This window comes from Oncorhynchus keta, chromosome 2 (genome assembly GCF_023373465.1).
Source record: "Oncorhynchus keta strain PuntledgeMale-10-30-2019 chromosome 2, Oket_V2, whole genome shotgun sequence".
In the NCBI taxonomy this organism is placed as follows: Eukaryota; Metazoa; Chordata; class Actinopteri; order Salmoniformes; family Salmonidae; genus Oncorhynchus; species Oncorhynchus keta.
The window spans coordinates 40,715,432-40,731,011 of record NC_068422.1 but is presented as its reverse complement, the minus strand read 5'-3'; the positions used below and the strand labels follow the sequence as shown (position 1 = coordinate 40,731,011).

General features: G+C 44.1%; 1 protein-coding gene across 1 annotated transcript in view; it reads left to right on the top strand.

The window, feature by feature from the left end:
- Positions 1-10,144, top strand: part of LOC118400273 (coiled-coil domain-containing protein 85A-like) — a 41,009-nt gene extending 30,865 nt beyond the window's left edge. The window contains exons 3-4 of the mRNA XM_035796958.1: positions 8,500-8,557; positions 9,192-10,144. Coding sequence (XP_035652851.1) covers positions 8,500-8,557; positions 9,192-9,207 — 74 coding nt within the window. The 3' untranslated portion in view covers positions 9,208-10,144. The remainder of the gene's footprint in view (positions 1-8,499; positions 8,558-9,191) is intronic.
- Positions 10,145-15,580: the final 5,436 nt, after the last annotated feature.

The window sequence follows — 15,580 nt, the reverse complement described above, 5'->3', positions numbered from 1 at the left end:
ATCATAGGTCCTCTACTTGGGACAGCTCCTAATCTAGGCCAACAGCTGCTTCCCTGGCTTCTCATTTACATTTCCACTTTGAAGCATTTTTTTCTGAAGAGGAATATTTGACAAATTAATTGCTTACGTGTTAAGTTAACCCACCCACACACACACTTTCATCAGCAGATGTATGTACTCACGTACACATGTGTACATGCAAATATCTGTCTGTGCATGCACGCACGCACGCACACACACGCACGCACACACACACACACACACACATGTCCCAAGTTGGGCAATTGTTTGAGATGCAGGTAGCCTAGCGGTAAGAACATTGGGCCAGGAGCCTAGAGGTCACTAGTTTGAATCTCTAAGGGTGTCTCAGGGGTAGTTAAGATATGCAAAAAAAAAATGAAATGCACATGTATAATACACACTTGTGTAAATTGGACAAATATAAGCACCCATCAAATTATAATTATAATACACACTCCCCTATCCACGTCAGCTGACTGTTCCTAGTGTACACTGTGTTATGTAATCAAATAGATGCACTGTTTATTTGCTAGTGTAAGCAACGCTTAGGGGTTGTTCCCGGTGCTTTGAGCTTTTTGGTAGCCCACAAGGGAAATAGCCTAATGCAGGGGTTCAGATTCAGAACAGACCTTCACTGACACTGTGTCTGTTGGCTGCCATGGAGGTATTAGGGAACATAATGAATATTGTTGATGTGGTGTGTGTTGTTTTGCGTGTGGGTCGGTGTGTGTGTGTGTGTCTTCACCTTGGTATGTGTGTTTGTCTGTGTGTGTGTGTGTGTGTGTGTGTGTGTGTGTGTGTGTGTGTGTGTGTGTGTGTGTGTGTGTGTGTGTGTGTGTGTGTGTGTGTGTGTGTGTTTACTCTTGGAAATCTTCATAGAAGCACGGTGCTGTTGATCAAAGAGTCACTTCTTTCTATGCTCCCTTCTATCTTCCCCTCACAATGAGGCTATGCCTCAGAGGACCCTAACAAAGGAGAGCCAAAACACACCCTCACACACACACACACACACACACACACACACACACACACACACACACACACACACACACACACACACACACACACACACACACACACACACACACACACACACACACACACACACACACACACACACACACACACACACACACACACAGGTGCAGCAAGGCAGAGCAGACAGCTGTGGACTAGCCGGAGGTCTTTGTCCCCGTCTCTGGCTGGACCAATGGGAGTGCAGGAGGAAGCAGGTCAATAGGGGCAGAGAGGGGCAAGAGGACCAGGGTCTCTCTGCTCAAAAGGGATGTATTTAGTAAACGCAGACTCATATGCACGCTCACACACACAAACACACTCCATGTGTATGACAGATGATGAATGACCGTGGTCCCTCGTCAACTCTTCTTTCTTCCTGCCTCTCCTTCTGAACACCTGTTCTGCCACATGTTCACTGGAAGTTTGATCTGGTCCTGCATGAATAACCAAGATGGCTGAGGGCTCTGAATGGTAAAAATGTACTGCCCAATATCGACAACACATTACATTTACATTTGAGTCATTTAGCAGACTGTCGCGATCGTTTGAATGAATGGACCAAGGCACATCTTTAATAAATATGAAACTCACCAAAAACAATACAGAAGAAAACGAAACGTGATGTTCTGGGCTGCTCACAGGAAGCTACACAAAAACAAGATCCCACAAACAACAGGTGGGAAAAGCTGCCTAAATGTGATCCCCAATCAGAGACAATGATAGACAGCTGCCTCTGATAGGGAACCATACCAGGCCAACAAGGAAATAGAAAACATAGATTGCCCACCCTAGTCACACCCTGACCTAACCAAATAGATCCTTTTAATTCTCTAAGGTCAGGGCGTGACGGTACCCCCCCAAAGTTGCGGACTCCGGCCGCAAATCTGAACCTATAGGGGAGGGTCCGGGTGGGCATCTACCCCCGGTGGCGGCTCCGGTGCGGGACGCAGATCACGCTCTGCTCGTGGGGTCTGCGGTGGCGCATCTGGTGCGGGGATTGTTGCCGGAAGCTCCGGACCATGAGTCATCGCCGGAGGTATCGAACCGAGAATCAAGAATCATCACCGGGGACTCTAGACCGTAGATCGTCGCCGGGGACTCCGGACCGTAGATCGTCGCAGGAGACTCCGGACTGGGAAACGTCTCTAGAGGTTCCGGGCCATGGAACATCACTGGAGGCTCCGGGCCATGGATCATCACTGGAGGCTTCGTGCCATGGATCATCACTGGAGGCTTCGTGCATGGAGTTGGCACAGGATGTACCAGGCTGGAGAAACGCACTGGAGGCCAGGTGCATGGAGCTGTTACAGGATATACTGGACCCTAAAGGAGCACTGGAGGTCTGCTGGAGCGTAGAGCTGGCACAACCCGTCCTGGACAATTGACCACCCTCGCACGACAAGTCTGGGGAGCTAGCACAAGATGCACTGGGCTGTGAAGATGCACTGGAGACACAGTACGTATGGCCGGCGCAGGATATGCTGGGCCGTGGAGGCGCACTGGAGGTCTGGAGCGTAGAGCTGGCACAACGCGTCCTGGACAAATGACCACTCTCGCACGGAAAGTGCGGAGAGCTAGCACAGGACGCACTGGGCTGTGAAGACGCACTGGCGACACAGTACCTATGGCCGGTGCAGGATATGCTGGGCCGTGGAGGCGCACTGGAGGTCTGGAGCGTAGAGCTGGCACAATGCGCCCTGGACAAAGAACCACCTTCGCACGGCAAGTGCGGGGAGCTGGCATAGGATGCACTGGGCTGTGAAGGCGCACCGGAGATACAGCGCGTAGAGCCATCAAAAACTATACAGAAGAAAACGAAACGTGATGTTCTGGGCTGCTCACAGGCAGCTACACAAAAACAAGATCCCACAAACAACAGGTGGGAAAAGGCTGCCTAAATATGATCCCCAATCAGAGACAACGATAGACAGCTGCCTCTGATTGGGAACCATACCAGGCCAACAAAGAAATAGAAAACATAGATTTCCCACCCTAGTCACACCCTGACCTAACCAAATAGAGAATTAAAAGGATCTCTAAGGTCAGGGCGTGACACAGACGCTCTTATCCTGAGCGACTTACAGCTAGTGCATTAATTTCAAAATATCTAGGTGGGACAACCACATATCTCAGTCATAGTAAATACATTTTCACTCAATAAAGTAGTTATCAGCAAAGACAGTGCTAGTAGGGACAAAAAAGGGGGTGGGTGCTGTGTAATTATTTAAGATACTCTTTGAAGAGGTAGGGTTTCAGACGTTTTCAGGAACATAGGCAGGGTCTCTGCTGTCCTAGTGTCAGGGGGATGCTTGTTCCACCATTGGGTGCCAGGACAGAGAAGAGCTTGGACTGGGCTGAGCGTGAGCTTCCCTCCCTTAGAGAGTGATGCTTAGGGCCAAGAGGCCAGAGGTGGCAGAACAGAGTACTCGGGTTGGTGTGTAGGGTTTGAGCATAGCCTTCAGGTAGGGAAGGGCAGTTCCCCTTGCTGCTCAGTATGCAAGTACCATGGTGTTGTAGTGGAATGTGAGTGGATGTGACAATACACATGCTGAAGTAATAGTGCTTTAAGGAGTTATTTTGACCATTGATACCCAGGTATTGAGTTTTTAAGTACCTAGCTCCACATAGAGAGTCAGTGTAGTGGTATGTGTGTTGATAATTGTTTTCAAAGCAGTGCCTTGCCTTTATCTCTGCCCCTTCCCAAGGACATTCATATGTAGTCCTGTCATTGGTAGACAATCAGTTTAGCTCAAAGCCAAAGTGTGACCATGGCAACTGATACTCAATAATGGTAATTTATAGTTAAAGAGGCCTAGGGTCACAGTTAAAATGTGTAAGTGATTTATGGCTAAATGGCATGCTATTTGTCACTATGCGTGTGTAGGCTGTGTGTGTGTGTGTGTTTGTGTGCCTGCGTGTGTGCCTGATCTAGTGTGACTGAACATACAACCGATATCTCAGTCCTAACAGAATAACACCTTCATTATGGCAAGAGAGAGAGAGAAAGATAGGGAGACAGAGATGAGAGAGAGAGTGAGTGAGTGAGTGAGTGAGTGAGTGAGTGAGTGAGTGAGTGAGTGAGTGAGTGAGTGAGTGAGTGAGTGAGTGAGTGAGTGAGTGAGTGAGAGAGAGAGAGAGAGAGAGAGAGAGAGAGAGAGAAAGAAGGATAGACAGGTGGAGCTAGATTCACATACAAGAAGACAGAGAAGGAAATAGATGTGATGTGTGAGGAACAGACAGAATAGCCAAAAAGGATGACATCTCTCTCAAATCAAATCAAATGTTAATTGTCACATACACATGGTTAGCAGATATTAATGCGAGTGTAGCGAAATGCTTGTGCTTCTAGTTCCGACAATGCAGTAATAACCAACGAGTAATCTAACCTAACAATTCCACAACAACTACACACACGTGTATGGGATGAAGAATATGTATATAAAAATATATGAATGAGTGATGGTACAGAACGGCATAGGCAAGATGCAGTGGATGGTATAGAGTACAGTATATACATATGAGATGAGTAATGTAGGGTATGTAAACATAAAAGTGGCATTGTTTAACCTCTCTGCGCACAGAACCCGTTAGCGGGATGAAATTCGACAACATACGGTGATCGCTACATAAATAGTCATATTAAACATTCATGAAAATACAAGTGTCTCACATGTTTCGAAAGCCTAGAATCTTGCTAATCCAACTGCGTTGTCAGATTTGAAAAAGGATTTACTGCGAAAGAATACGATGCGATTATCTGAGGATAGAGCCCCATAAAAAACAACTATTTCAACCAGCACAGGCGTAACAAAATCACAAACTGCAATAAAATAAATCGTTTACCTTTGACAATCTTCCTCTGTTTGCAATCCCAATGCTCATTGTTACAAAATGAATGGTCTTTTGTTTGATAAAATCCATTTTTATAGCCTAACACGAAACATTTTGTGAACCTCTTGTGTCGTGAATTCCGTCTCATTCCATTTTCGATGACACATTCGATGTAAATACACACACGAAACATGACTTTTCCAGGCATGTTTGGTTTCATTGCAATCAACTGGTTTGTTTTTAAAGTGGCTAGTGATACATGTATTACATAAAGATGGCAAGATGCAGTAGATGGTATAGGGTACAGTATATACATATGAGAGTAATGTAGGGTATGTAAACATTATATTAAGTGGCATTGTTTAAAGTGGCTAGTGATACATTTTTCCATACATTTTTCCATTATTAGAGTGGCTGGAGTTGAGTCAGTATGTGGGCAGCAGCCACTCAATGTTAGTGGTTGCTGTTTAACAGTCTGATGGCCTTGAGACAGAAGCTGTTTTTCATTCTCTCGGTCCCTGCTTTGATGCACCTGTACTGACCTCATCTTCTGGATGATAGCGGGGTGAACAGTCAGTGGCTCGGGTGGTTGTTGTCCTTGATGGTCTTTATGGCCTTCCTGTGACATCAGGTGGTGTAGGTGTCCTGGAGGGCAGGTAGTTTGCCCCCGGTGATGCGTTGTGCAGACCTCACTACCCTCTGGAGAGCCTTGCGGTTGTGGGCAGAGCAGTTGCCGTACCAGGCGGTGATATAGCCCGACATGATGCTCTCGATTGTGCATCTGTAAAAGTTTGTGAGTGCTTTTGATGAAAAACTGAATTTCTTCAGCCTCCTGAGGTTGAAGAGGCGCTGCTGCGCCTTCTTCACCACGCTGTCTGTGTGGGTGGACCAATTCAGTTTGTCCGTGATGTGTATGCTGAGGAACTTAAAACTTACTACCCTCTCCACTACTGTCCTGTCGATGTGGATAGGGGGGTGCTCCCTCTGCTGTTTCCTGAAGTCCACGATCATCTCCTTAGTTTTGTTGATGTTGAGTGTGAGGTTATTATCTTGACATCACACTCCGCGGGCCCTCACCTCCTCCCTGTAGGCCGTCTCGTCGTTGTTGGTAATCGTCTGCAAACTTGATGATTGAGTTGGAGGCGTGCATGGCCACGCAGTCGTGGGTGAACAGGGAGAACAGGAGAGGGCTCAGAACGCACCCTTGTGGGGCCCCAGTGTTGAGGATCAGCGGGGTGGAGATGTTGTTACCTACCCTCACCACCTGGGGGCGGCCCGTCAGGAAGTCCAGTACCCAGTTGCACAGGGCGGGGTCGAGACCCAGGATCTCGAGCTTCATGATGAGTTTGGAGGGTATTATGGTGTTAAATGCTGAGCTGTCGTCGATGAACAGCATTTTCACATAGGTATTCCTCTTGTCCAGATGGGTTAGGGCAGTGTGGTTGCGATTGTGTCGTCTGTGGACCTATTGGGGCGGTAAGCAAACTGGAGTGGGTCTAGGGTGTCAGGTAGGGTGGAGGTGATATGGTCCTTGGCTAGTCTTTCAAAGCACTTCATGATGACGGAAGTGAGTGCTACGGGCGGTAGTCGTTTAGCGCAGTTACCTTAGCTTTCTTGGGAACAGGAACAATGGTGGCCCTCTTGAAGCATGTGGGAACAGCAGACTGGAATAAGGATTGATTGAATATGTCCGTAAACACACCAGCCAGCTGGTCTGCGCATGCTCTGAGGACACGGCTGGGGATGCCGTCTGGGCCTGCAGCCTTGCGAGGGTTAACACGTTTAAATGTTTTACTCACATCGGCTGCAGTGAAGGAGAATCCACAGGTTTTGGTAGCGGGCCGTGTCAGTGGCACTGTATTGTCCTCAAAGCGAGCAAAGAAGTTGTTTAGTCTGTCTGGGAGCAAGACATCCTGGTCCGCGACGGGCTGGTTTTCTTTTTGTAATCCGTGATTGACTGTAGACCCTACCACATGCCTCTTGTGTCTGAGCCGTTGAATTGCGACTCTACTTTGTCTCTATAGTGACGCTTAGCTTGTTTGATTGCCTTGCGGAGGGAATAGCTACACTGTTTGTATTCGGTCATGTTTCCGGTCACCTTGCCCTGGTTAAAAGCCATAGTTCGCGCTTTCAGTTTTGCGCGAATGCTGCCATCAATCCACGGTTTCTGGTTTGGGAATGTTTTAATAGTTGCTGTGGGTACGACATCGCTGATGCACTTGCTAATAAACTCGCTCTCCGAATCAGCGTATTCGTCAATGTTGTTGTTTGACGCAGTGCGGAACATATCCCAATCCACGTGACTGAAGCAATCTTGAAGCGTGGAATCAGATCGGTCGGACCAGCATTGAACAGACCTGAGCGCGGGAGCTTCCTGTTTTAGTCTCTGTCTATAGGCTGGGAGCAACAAAAATGGAGTCCTGGTCAGCTTTTCCAAAAGGAGGGCGGGGGAGGACCTTATATGCGTCGCGGAAGTTAGAATGACAATGATCCAGGGTTTTACCAGCCCTGGTAGCACAATCAATATGCTGATAGAATTTAGGGAGTCTTGTTTTCAGATTAGCCTTGTTAAAATCCCCAGCTACAATGACTGCAGCCTCAGGATATGTGGTTTCCAGTTTACATAGAGTCAAATAAAGTTCGTTCAGGGCCGTCGATGTGTCTGCTTGGGGAGGAATATATGCAGCTGTGCGTGTAGAAATCAGCTGGCTCTACCGACTCCAATAGCATGTCTCGAGTGAGCCTTGTTTCCGTGAAGCAAAGAACATTACAGTCTCTTATGTCTCTCTGGAATGCTACCCTTGCTCGGATTTCATCAACCTTGTTGTCAAGATACTGGACATTTGCGAGTAGTATGCTCGGCAGCGGTGCGCGATGTGCCCGTCTCCGTAGCCTGACCAGAAGAACGCTTCGTCTCTTACTCCCAGGCAGGTACACAGTGCTATGTTGACAGACACTGAAGCAGAGGATGATGGGCAACAGGAAGTGGCGCCCAGAGGCTGTGGTCATCCATGCTGTAACAGACATGGAGAGAGATCTGAGAGTAACATCACTCTCATACATTCACTTAATTTATGCCCCAACCACACATCTGAGCCTTTCACTGTGGGTCTTCACACCTTTGTGTATCAGAGGGCACTGTGTCAGAGGGCACTGTGTGTGTGTGTGTGTGTGTGTCTGTCTGTGTGTTCTTCTTACTCAGTATATCAAACATAATTAAGATGATCATTATAAGCTAATTAAACCAGCAGACCCCCTCATTGTAAGTGATCCTGCTATATTACAAAACACTTGAATTAGTTGGTTGGTTTCCACCTAATGACTGTCATTACTACAATGACTCACTGTTATGGCCACACACACTCACACACACACACACACACACACACACACACACACACACACACATGGATATACTGTGGGAATCAAGACTCCCCATTGTCTTGTACCGTAACAATTTAGTCATTTAACAGACACACTATTACAACAATACTCTTTTCAATATTTTCTATTCTATTATTTGCTTGTATTATTGTCATCAGGATGTTGTGCTTGTCCTTGGAAAATGGGTATTACGGACTGCTGTATAACATATAAATTATGTATCATATTTATTGATGTTGTTTGCAGCTCTCATATCTGCTGGCTGCTGCACCAACACCTGTAGGAGTGTGAAGCTTTGGGACAGGTAAGGCATATATACACAGGTATGCACACCAGTGGAGGTTGGTGGGAGGAGCTATAGGAGGACGGGCTCATTGTAATGGCTGGAATGGAATGAATGGAATGGTATCAAACACATCAAACATATGGAAACCACTTTTGACTCTGTTGCATTTATTCCATTTCCGCCATTTGAAATAGCCCATACTCCTATAGCTCCTCCCACCAGCCACCTCTGATGCACACACACTCGCTCACAAGCATACTGCACAAATATTTTCGGGAAAGTGATTGATGACAATGGACTCTTTCATGTGTCTTGAGTGTGTGTGTGTACGTGTAGTCGTCTACTGTATGCTTACGTGTCTGCATGTGTGTGTGCGTGTGTGTGCTTGTATTTGGGCTCCCTCTGCTCTGACCCCAGTCTTAATGTGCTGCCTGTAGGGTGAGTGATGGGCTGGGTTAATATTTAATGATGAAGCACTTTTAATGGCCGAATATATCAGCCCTCAGGTTACCTAGAGAGGTTTGCTCTCCTCATTCTGCTGAGCACAGGCTCACACACACATGCGCACAAACACAAACACACGCATGGACACTGGCACGCACACATGCATACACAGTAATGGTAATACCCATTTTCCATTCTTGTCTTTCAGCTTTGATGCCTCCTGACCACCACAAGCCTCAGTCATACATGCTGCTGTGACCAGAGTCTCTAAAGGGAAGGGGGAGAGAGAGAGAAACAGTATAAAGACAGTTGCAGTAGAGAAAGTTCAAGATAAATAAAGAGAGAAAGAAAGACGGGCAGAAAGATACAAAGAAAGAATGAAAGACAATGTCTTGATGAGGGTGACTCTCTGACTTCAGCCATGATCCTTCTTGACTTCAAATAGAGGAAACATTATTGTTTTAGAGGCAAAGCCAAACACTCCATGATTGCCAAACGAATATTGCTGTCAGTGAGATATGATAATCTGTCTGTTGCCAACAGAATAGTCCTACCTCCTTTGAGAAAGAAACCTGATGAAAGAGAAAGGAACAAGACTTGTAGGCCATGGGCCCTTTACAGACCAACACATGCTCCCCATAATACAGTGCAATACTCTGTTCCCCTTTCAGCTTTGTGTGAAGTTCCAACTAGTGTTACTGGACAGTACATAAACCTTGTGTCAAAGTTAAACTGAGAAGATTGCATCATATTGACCCATATTATACATTTTGAAATTCACAAACGTTGGTTTCAACCTGCTCATATGACAATGGCTGTGGAGCAAACATATCAAAATCCTATCCTCAATTCATGTGATATGTGCGGGGCCACAGACACATACACAAACGCGCGTGCGAACATACACACATTTCACACACATTTCATTACTACTAACGGACTGCTATATAACCTCGTCTCCCTGTGACTTGATACATTTGTGTTGATAGAACTAAGATAGAAATAAGATAAGTCAAGAGTAGTGTATATCATCTTAGTTTTCTATATATATATAGATATATATATAAAACAATGAAAGTTATTATTTTTGATGTACTGGTGTTATATCTATAAATATCATATCAGGAGATGTATGCATAAGATAATAAAGTGTCTTTATGTAAAATACCTAATCTGGAGAGTCTTCTGTTTGGTCCTACACACACCATACACTGGCACTATATTTGTGTTTGTGTGTAGGAGTGCATGGATTCATGTTAAGGATAGAGCGAGCGACTATTTCACCTCAGCAGAAGGAACCACAACAGAGGTATTCAGCACTTACGCACTTAACCCATCGATTCAGGACCAACACAGCTACACAGAGCAGATAAGAGCTTATGATGATCAATCTCACCTCTGCTTGACCGAGGATGATATGATTTTCAGAGGCTTATCTGATCAATATCTCTCTATGGTCAACTTGTTTGTGTGTGTTTTCATAACACACTATATGATACAGCTTGCTGCCATGGGTAATGGGCTCACATTATTTATTTACTCAGATGGCATCGGATCAAATAAATTCAAATAAAAACCACCCACCCACCCACGCACTCACTCACTCACTCACAGTTAGAAACACACATACACCTCTACACTCTCCAACCCAACACAAACAAATACACACACAAAGGATTTTTTTCTCCATCACACACAATTATTTCGCAAAAACACAAACCTGTGGGTGGCGTAGGCGAGGGGAGTGTTGTGTTGTGCTTATTGCCACTATCGCTGTCAGCAGGGCCGAACTGCCTGCCTACTGCAATGGTCCTACTGCAATGCACCAGTAGTGGGCCCTACTGGGATTGCCTTCACTACTGCCTGCAAGCTGTGTCTCTGTCAGCCTACCTGACTACCATACACACCGTGTCTATCTGTCTATCCTGTACTTACATAGACATCAACAGGCTGGGAGGCCAAAGAGGATGGCATAGATTTCATAACTGCACTATTGTTCAAAGAAAATAAGACAATTCCTAAAGACTGCGATTGTCTACATTGCAACATGCCTTCGTTAGCACTTTCATACCTGGTTTGTTTGTGTGCATGTGTGACTGTGTGTGTGTGTGTGTCTGTTTTTGTGCGTCGGTGTGTGTGTGTGTGTGTCTACCTGGAACTAAAGAGGGTTGTCGTGGAAATTTCCTCTATTTACCAAATCATGAGCGCAAACCACACACAAGTCAGAGTTAGTTATCAAAGTCCATCTTTAATTATATGAGCTCTATCACAACCCTGTGACTCTTAGGTAATTCAGTGTCTCTCAATGAATTCTCTGAGAGCCCCTTCTGCATTGCAACTGCGATCCTTTAATAGCAAAAAACACACATAGTCAGACAGCATAGACATAATAAATCGTTCAGCTTTGTCTCCTTACTCAAACCCCAGAACCATAAACCAATCCTCCATATCAACAGGCATATATCAAATTGTCATTTAGATACAACCAACTCCAAATACAACCAATCCTATCTTGACAAGATCACAGAGACACACTGACTGGTACACAGACATTGTGGAGCCAAGAGATACACGCTTGATGACACTTTGTGGTCCTTCTGTAGCTCAGTTGGTAGAGCATGGCGCTTGTAACGCCAGGGTAGTGGGTTCGATCCCCGGGACCACCCATACGTAGAATGTATGCACACATGACTGTAAGTCGCTTTGGATAAAAGCGTCTGCTAAATGGCATATATTATTATATTATTATATTACTTTGACCTCTCCCCTCTCTGCGGCCCATGCAACTTAGTCTTGACATAGAACAGATACTGCAACCCTGCCACAGTATTATACAAAAATAACATTCTTGATGAGAAGTAACTTACAAACATATGATGAATATAAAACATCTTACCTATGTTACCAACAAATTCTGATTATTCCACAACAGGGTTCTTCAAAGGGTTTCTCCTATTGGGACAGCCACAGAACCCTTTTAGGTTCTATTTAGCACCTTTTTTTCTAAGAGTGTATGTTTGTACCCATTTGGTGGATGTGGCAATTTGTGGCCTGATCAATATGGGTGTAACCATTTGAAATCGCAAATGTATCAAAGTGCAGCACACCCTACACAATCACCCTCTGGGCCACCATAATCACAATGTCTTTCAACTGGGCATCCACTAGGCCTAAAGGACCGTTTTGTTTGTGTCTAATTAAGCATTTCACACCGTTCAGTCATACTGAACGCGCCGCTGGCCTATGTCTTAGAGGGGCTGCTTGCACAAATATAATGCAAGACCCCAGCGCATATATACAATGTATTGGATTTGATCACTTACAGTAGCTATCACAATGCGAGGATAACCAATTTGATCTAATGGATTCTGGGTTAAGTTTGATACATTACCACCACCATCTAAATATTTTCTTATACATTTGAAACCAGTTAAATACTGTACCACATCCAGACTTGTGAATGAATCATAAAAATAAAAAGGATTGCAAATGTACCATGGATTTACAGTATGTATCAAACCCCCATTGAGTCAGTATGTACTGAAAGGTTGTGTTTGATAGCTTCATGAAGTCGTGAAAAGTGCTGTGTGCTCACTGAACGGGCAACTGTGGGGAGTCGACAATAAGGCAGATTGACAGGCCAAATATGGACATATATCTTAAACACATTTAGCAGCTTACATCAATTATAATCCTAATTCATCTCTACTGTTAGGTCACACGAATGCTCACACACACAACCACACAAGTTTCTCTTTCCACTGCTTTGCCTTGCACCATGTTGCCTATGTTGTATTCAACCCCCATCCCCACCACTTACATAACACTGCCCTGTTGTGTACAACCATGACCTCATCACCATGGAAACAAACCTAAACGTTCAGACGCTATTACGGTTATCAGGGTTTCCACAGTTACTGTGTGTTATACTTTGTGTTTCAGTGAGTGTGTCTGTCTAACTCAGTGACCTAACTATGAGCGACCAGTCATTTTTTATGTAAGGATGACACGAAGAGACAGACAGCAATGGCAGGGCACATGGCAATGGTCGGTGATGAGAGGGCAAGCGACCAGAGTCGAAAACACGGTATGAATGTGACACGACATTACGTCATACATCCAGGGTCAGTTCCCTAATCTTTTGAATGGGCTTGACAATTATATAACATTTGTGGAAACGCTGTCATGAAGTATAGTGCATTCGGAAAGTATTCAGACCCCTTCACTTTTTCCAAATGTTGTTACGTTACCGCCTTATTCTAAAATGGATAACATTTATTTTTTCCCTCATCAATCTACACAAATATCCCATAATGACAAAACGAAAAAAATAGTTTTTACAAATATTTTGAAATGTATTAAAAATAAACTGAAATACCTTATCCATAAGTATTCAGACCCTTTGCTATGAGACTCGAAATTGAGCTCAGGTGCATCCTGTTTACATTGATTATCCTTGAGATGTTTCTACAACTTGATTGGATTTTTGATGAACATTTTTGGTAAGGAAAACACTGTTCACTTCTGGTCCAAACATATGTGATGAAGTGGATGATTATAATAATGCATTTAAACGTTGTAGATGTAAGTGTAGACCAAACGTCTATGTAATATAGCCTATAGTAGTAATGATTATTTGTGTCGGACTCAAACAAGAAGCTCCTTATTAAATATATTCATAATCTTCAGTTACAACATGCTAACACAATAAATGTAATTCTACATTTCAAAGGAAAAAAACTACAGTTGAAGTCGAAAGATTACATAAACCTTAGCCAAATACATTTAAACTCAGTTTTTCAAAATTCCTGACATTTAATCCCAGGAAGGATTCCCTGTCTCAGGTCAGTTAGGATCCACACTTTATTTTAAGAACATGAAATGTCAGAATAATAATAGAGAGAATGATTTATTTCAGCTTTTATTTATTTCATCACATTCCCAGTGGGTCAGAAGTTTACATACACTATTAGGTAGCATTGCCTTTAAATTGTTAACTTGGGTCAAACGTTTCGGGAAGCCTTCCGAAAGCTTCCCACAATATATTGGGTGAATTTTGGCCCATTCCTCCTGACTGAGCTGGTGTAACTGAGTCAGGTTTGTAGGCCTCCTTACTCACACGTTTTTTCAGTTCTGCCCACAAATGTATTGGATTGAGGTCAGGGCTTTGCCATGGCCACTCCAATACCTTGACTTTGTTGTCCTTAAGCCATTTTGCCACAACTTTGGAAGTACAGTGCCTTGCGAAAGTATTCGGCCCCCTTGAACTTTGCGACATTTCAGGCTTCAAACATAAAGATATAAAACTGTATTTTTTTGTGAATAATCAACAAGTGGGACACAATCATGAAGTGGAACGACATTTATTGGATATTTCAAACTTTTTTAACAAATCAAAAACTGAAAAATTGGGTGTGCAAAATTATTAACCCTAACCCTGTTTTTTCTCAGTCTCTCTTTTCCTCACCTTGTCATGCAGTTTGGAAACTGTAAGAATGACCAAGAATAAAAATAAAAGAAATACTGTAACATTGGATCATGCATGCAATTAAGATTACCCAATCACATGCACACACACACAGGCTCTTCAATCACCAGCAATTATCTGGATTAAACACATTTAAAACAGCACTTAATACCCACTGTCTTCTCACTGATTACAAGTGTATCTCCCCTTTCCTGGCTCTGTGCTATCCCTCCCTCTCAGTTGTCACTTTTTGATTAGATCAGGGGTGCACCTCAGTTGATGTGGTGGGGGTGGTATGTGTGTGTGTGCAGCTTTATTGCTTTCTCATCCCTCAGCGTCAACAGTGCCACCACTATCTTTCAATTTTCCAGTGTCTCCCAGGGCTGTGTGTGTGTGTATGTGTGGCTTCTAGGAAGATATATCAGATCGTAGTCTCATAAATATCCCTCTGCTATAATCTGAGACAGTGGCATGTATTACCTAATTGTTTCCAATAAAAAGATTACAATTATAAAATCATTATCTATGCGTTTTCATAATTTTCCGTCAATTCACAAGTGTATGCATCTGATGCTGCCTGGACCAAAAGAGCAAGCAAAAAGCAGTCATTTTCAGAAAAACGTGTCTGTTTCTGGTCTGCTTGTGTTGATGTCTCACAATAGTGTCACGAACCGGCTCAAAGCCCGTAACAAATGGAGACAACGTGGAGATAAGGAGTAGCAAAATATATATTTATTAACTAAAGCAACTAAGTATAATATACAATGGTGTGTGTAATCAGTAATCAGTAGTGTAAGTGAGTGTTTTGCATGCATGAATGTGATAATGCAGGGTGATGAAAGGTGCCAAAGCAAACAAACAAAAGGCCACCAAGAACCACACCACAATCTACAAAAGGTGTCTGCATGGAGAGAGTCTCTTCCATGAATGTGGAAGAGGTCTATTTATCCCGGGAGACACCTGGCCCAGGTGTTTCCCATGTAGCTGACGACCCTCCCAACTCCGCCCACCGGCATCCTAATAAGGAAACAAGAACAAAGAGAGAATATGGCAGACAGAGTGGGAGGGTCGTCACAATAGCTAGCTTGCTAAATAATAATAATGCTCCAGTTTCAACTGTTCTGCCTTAT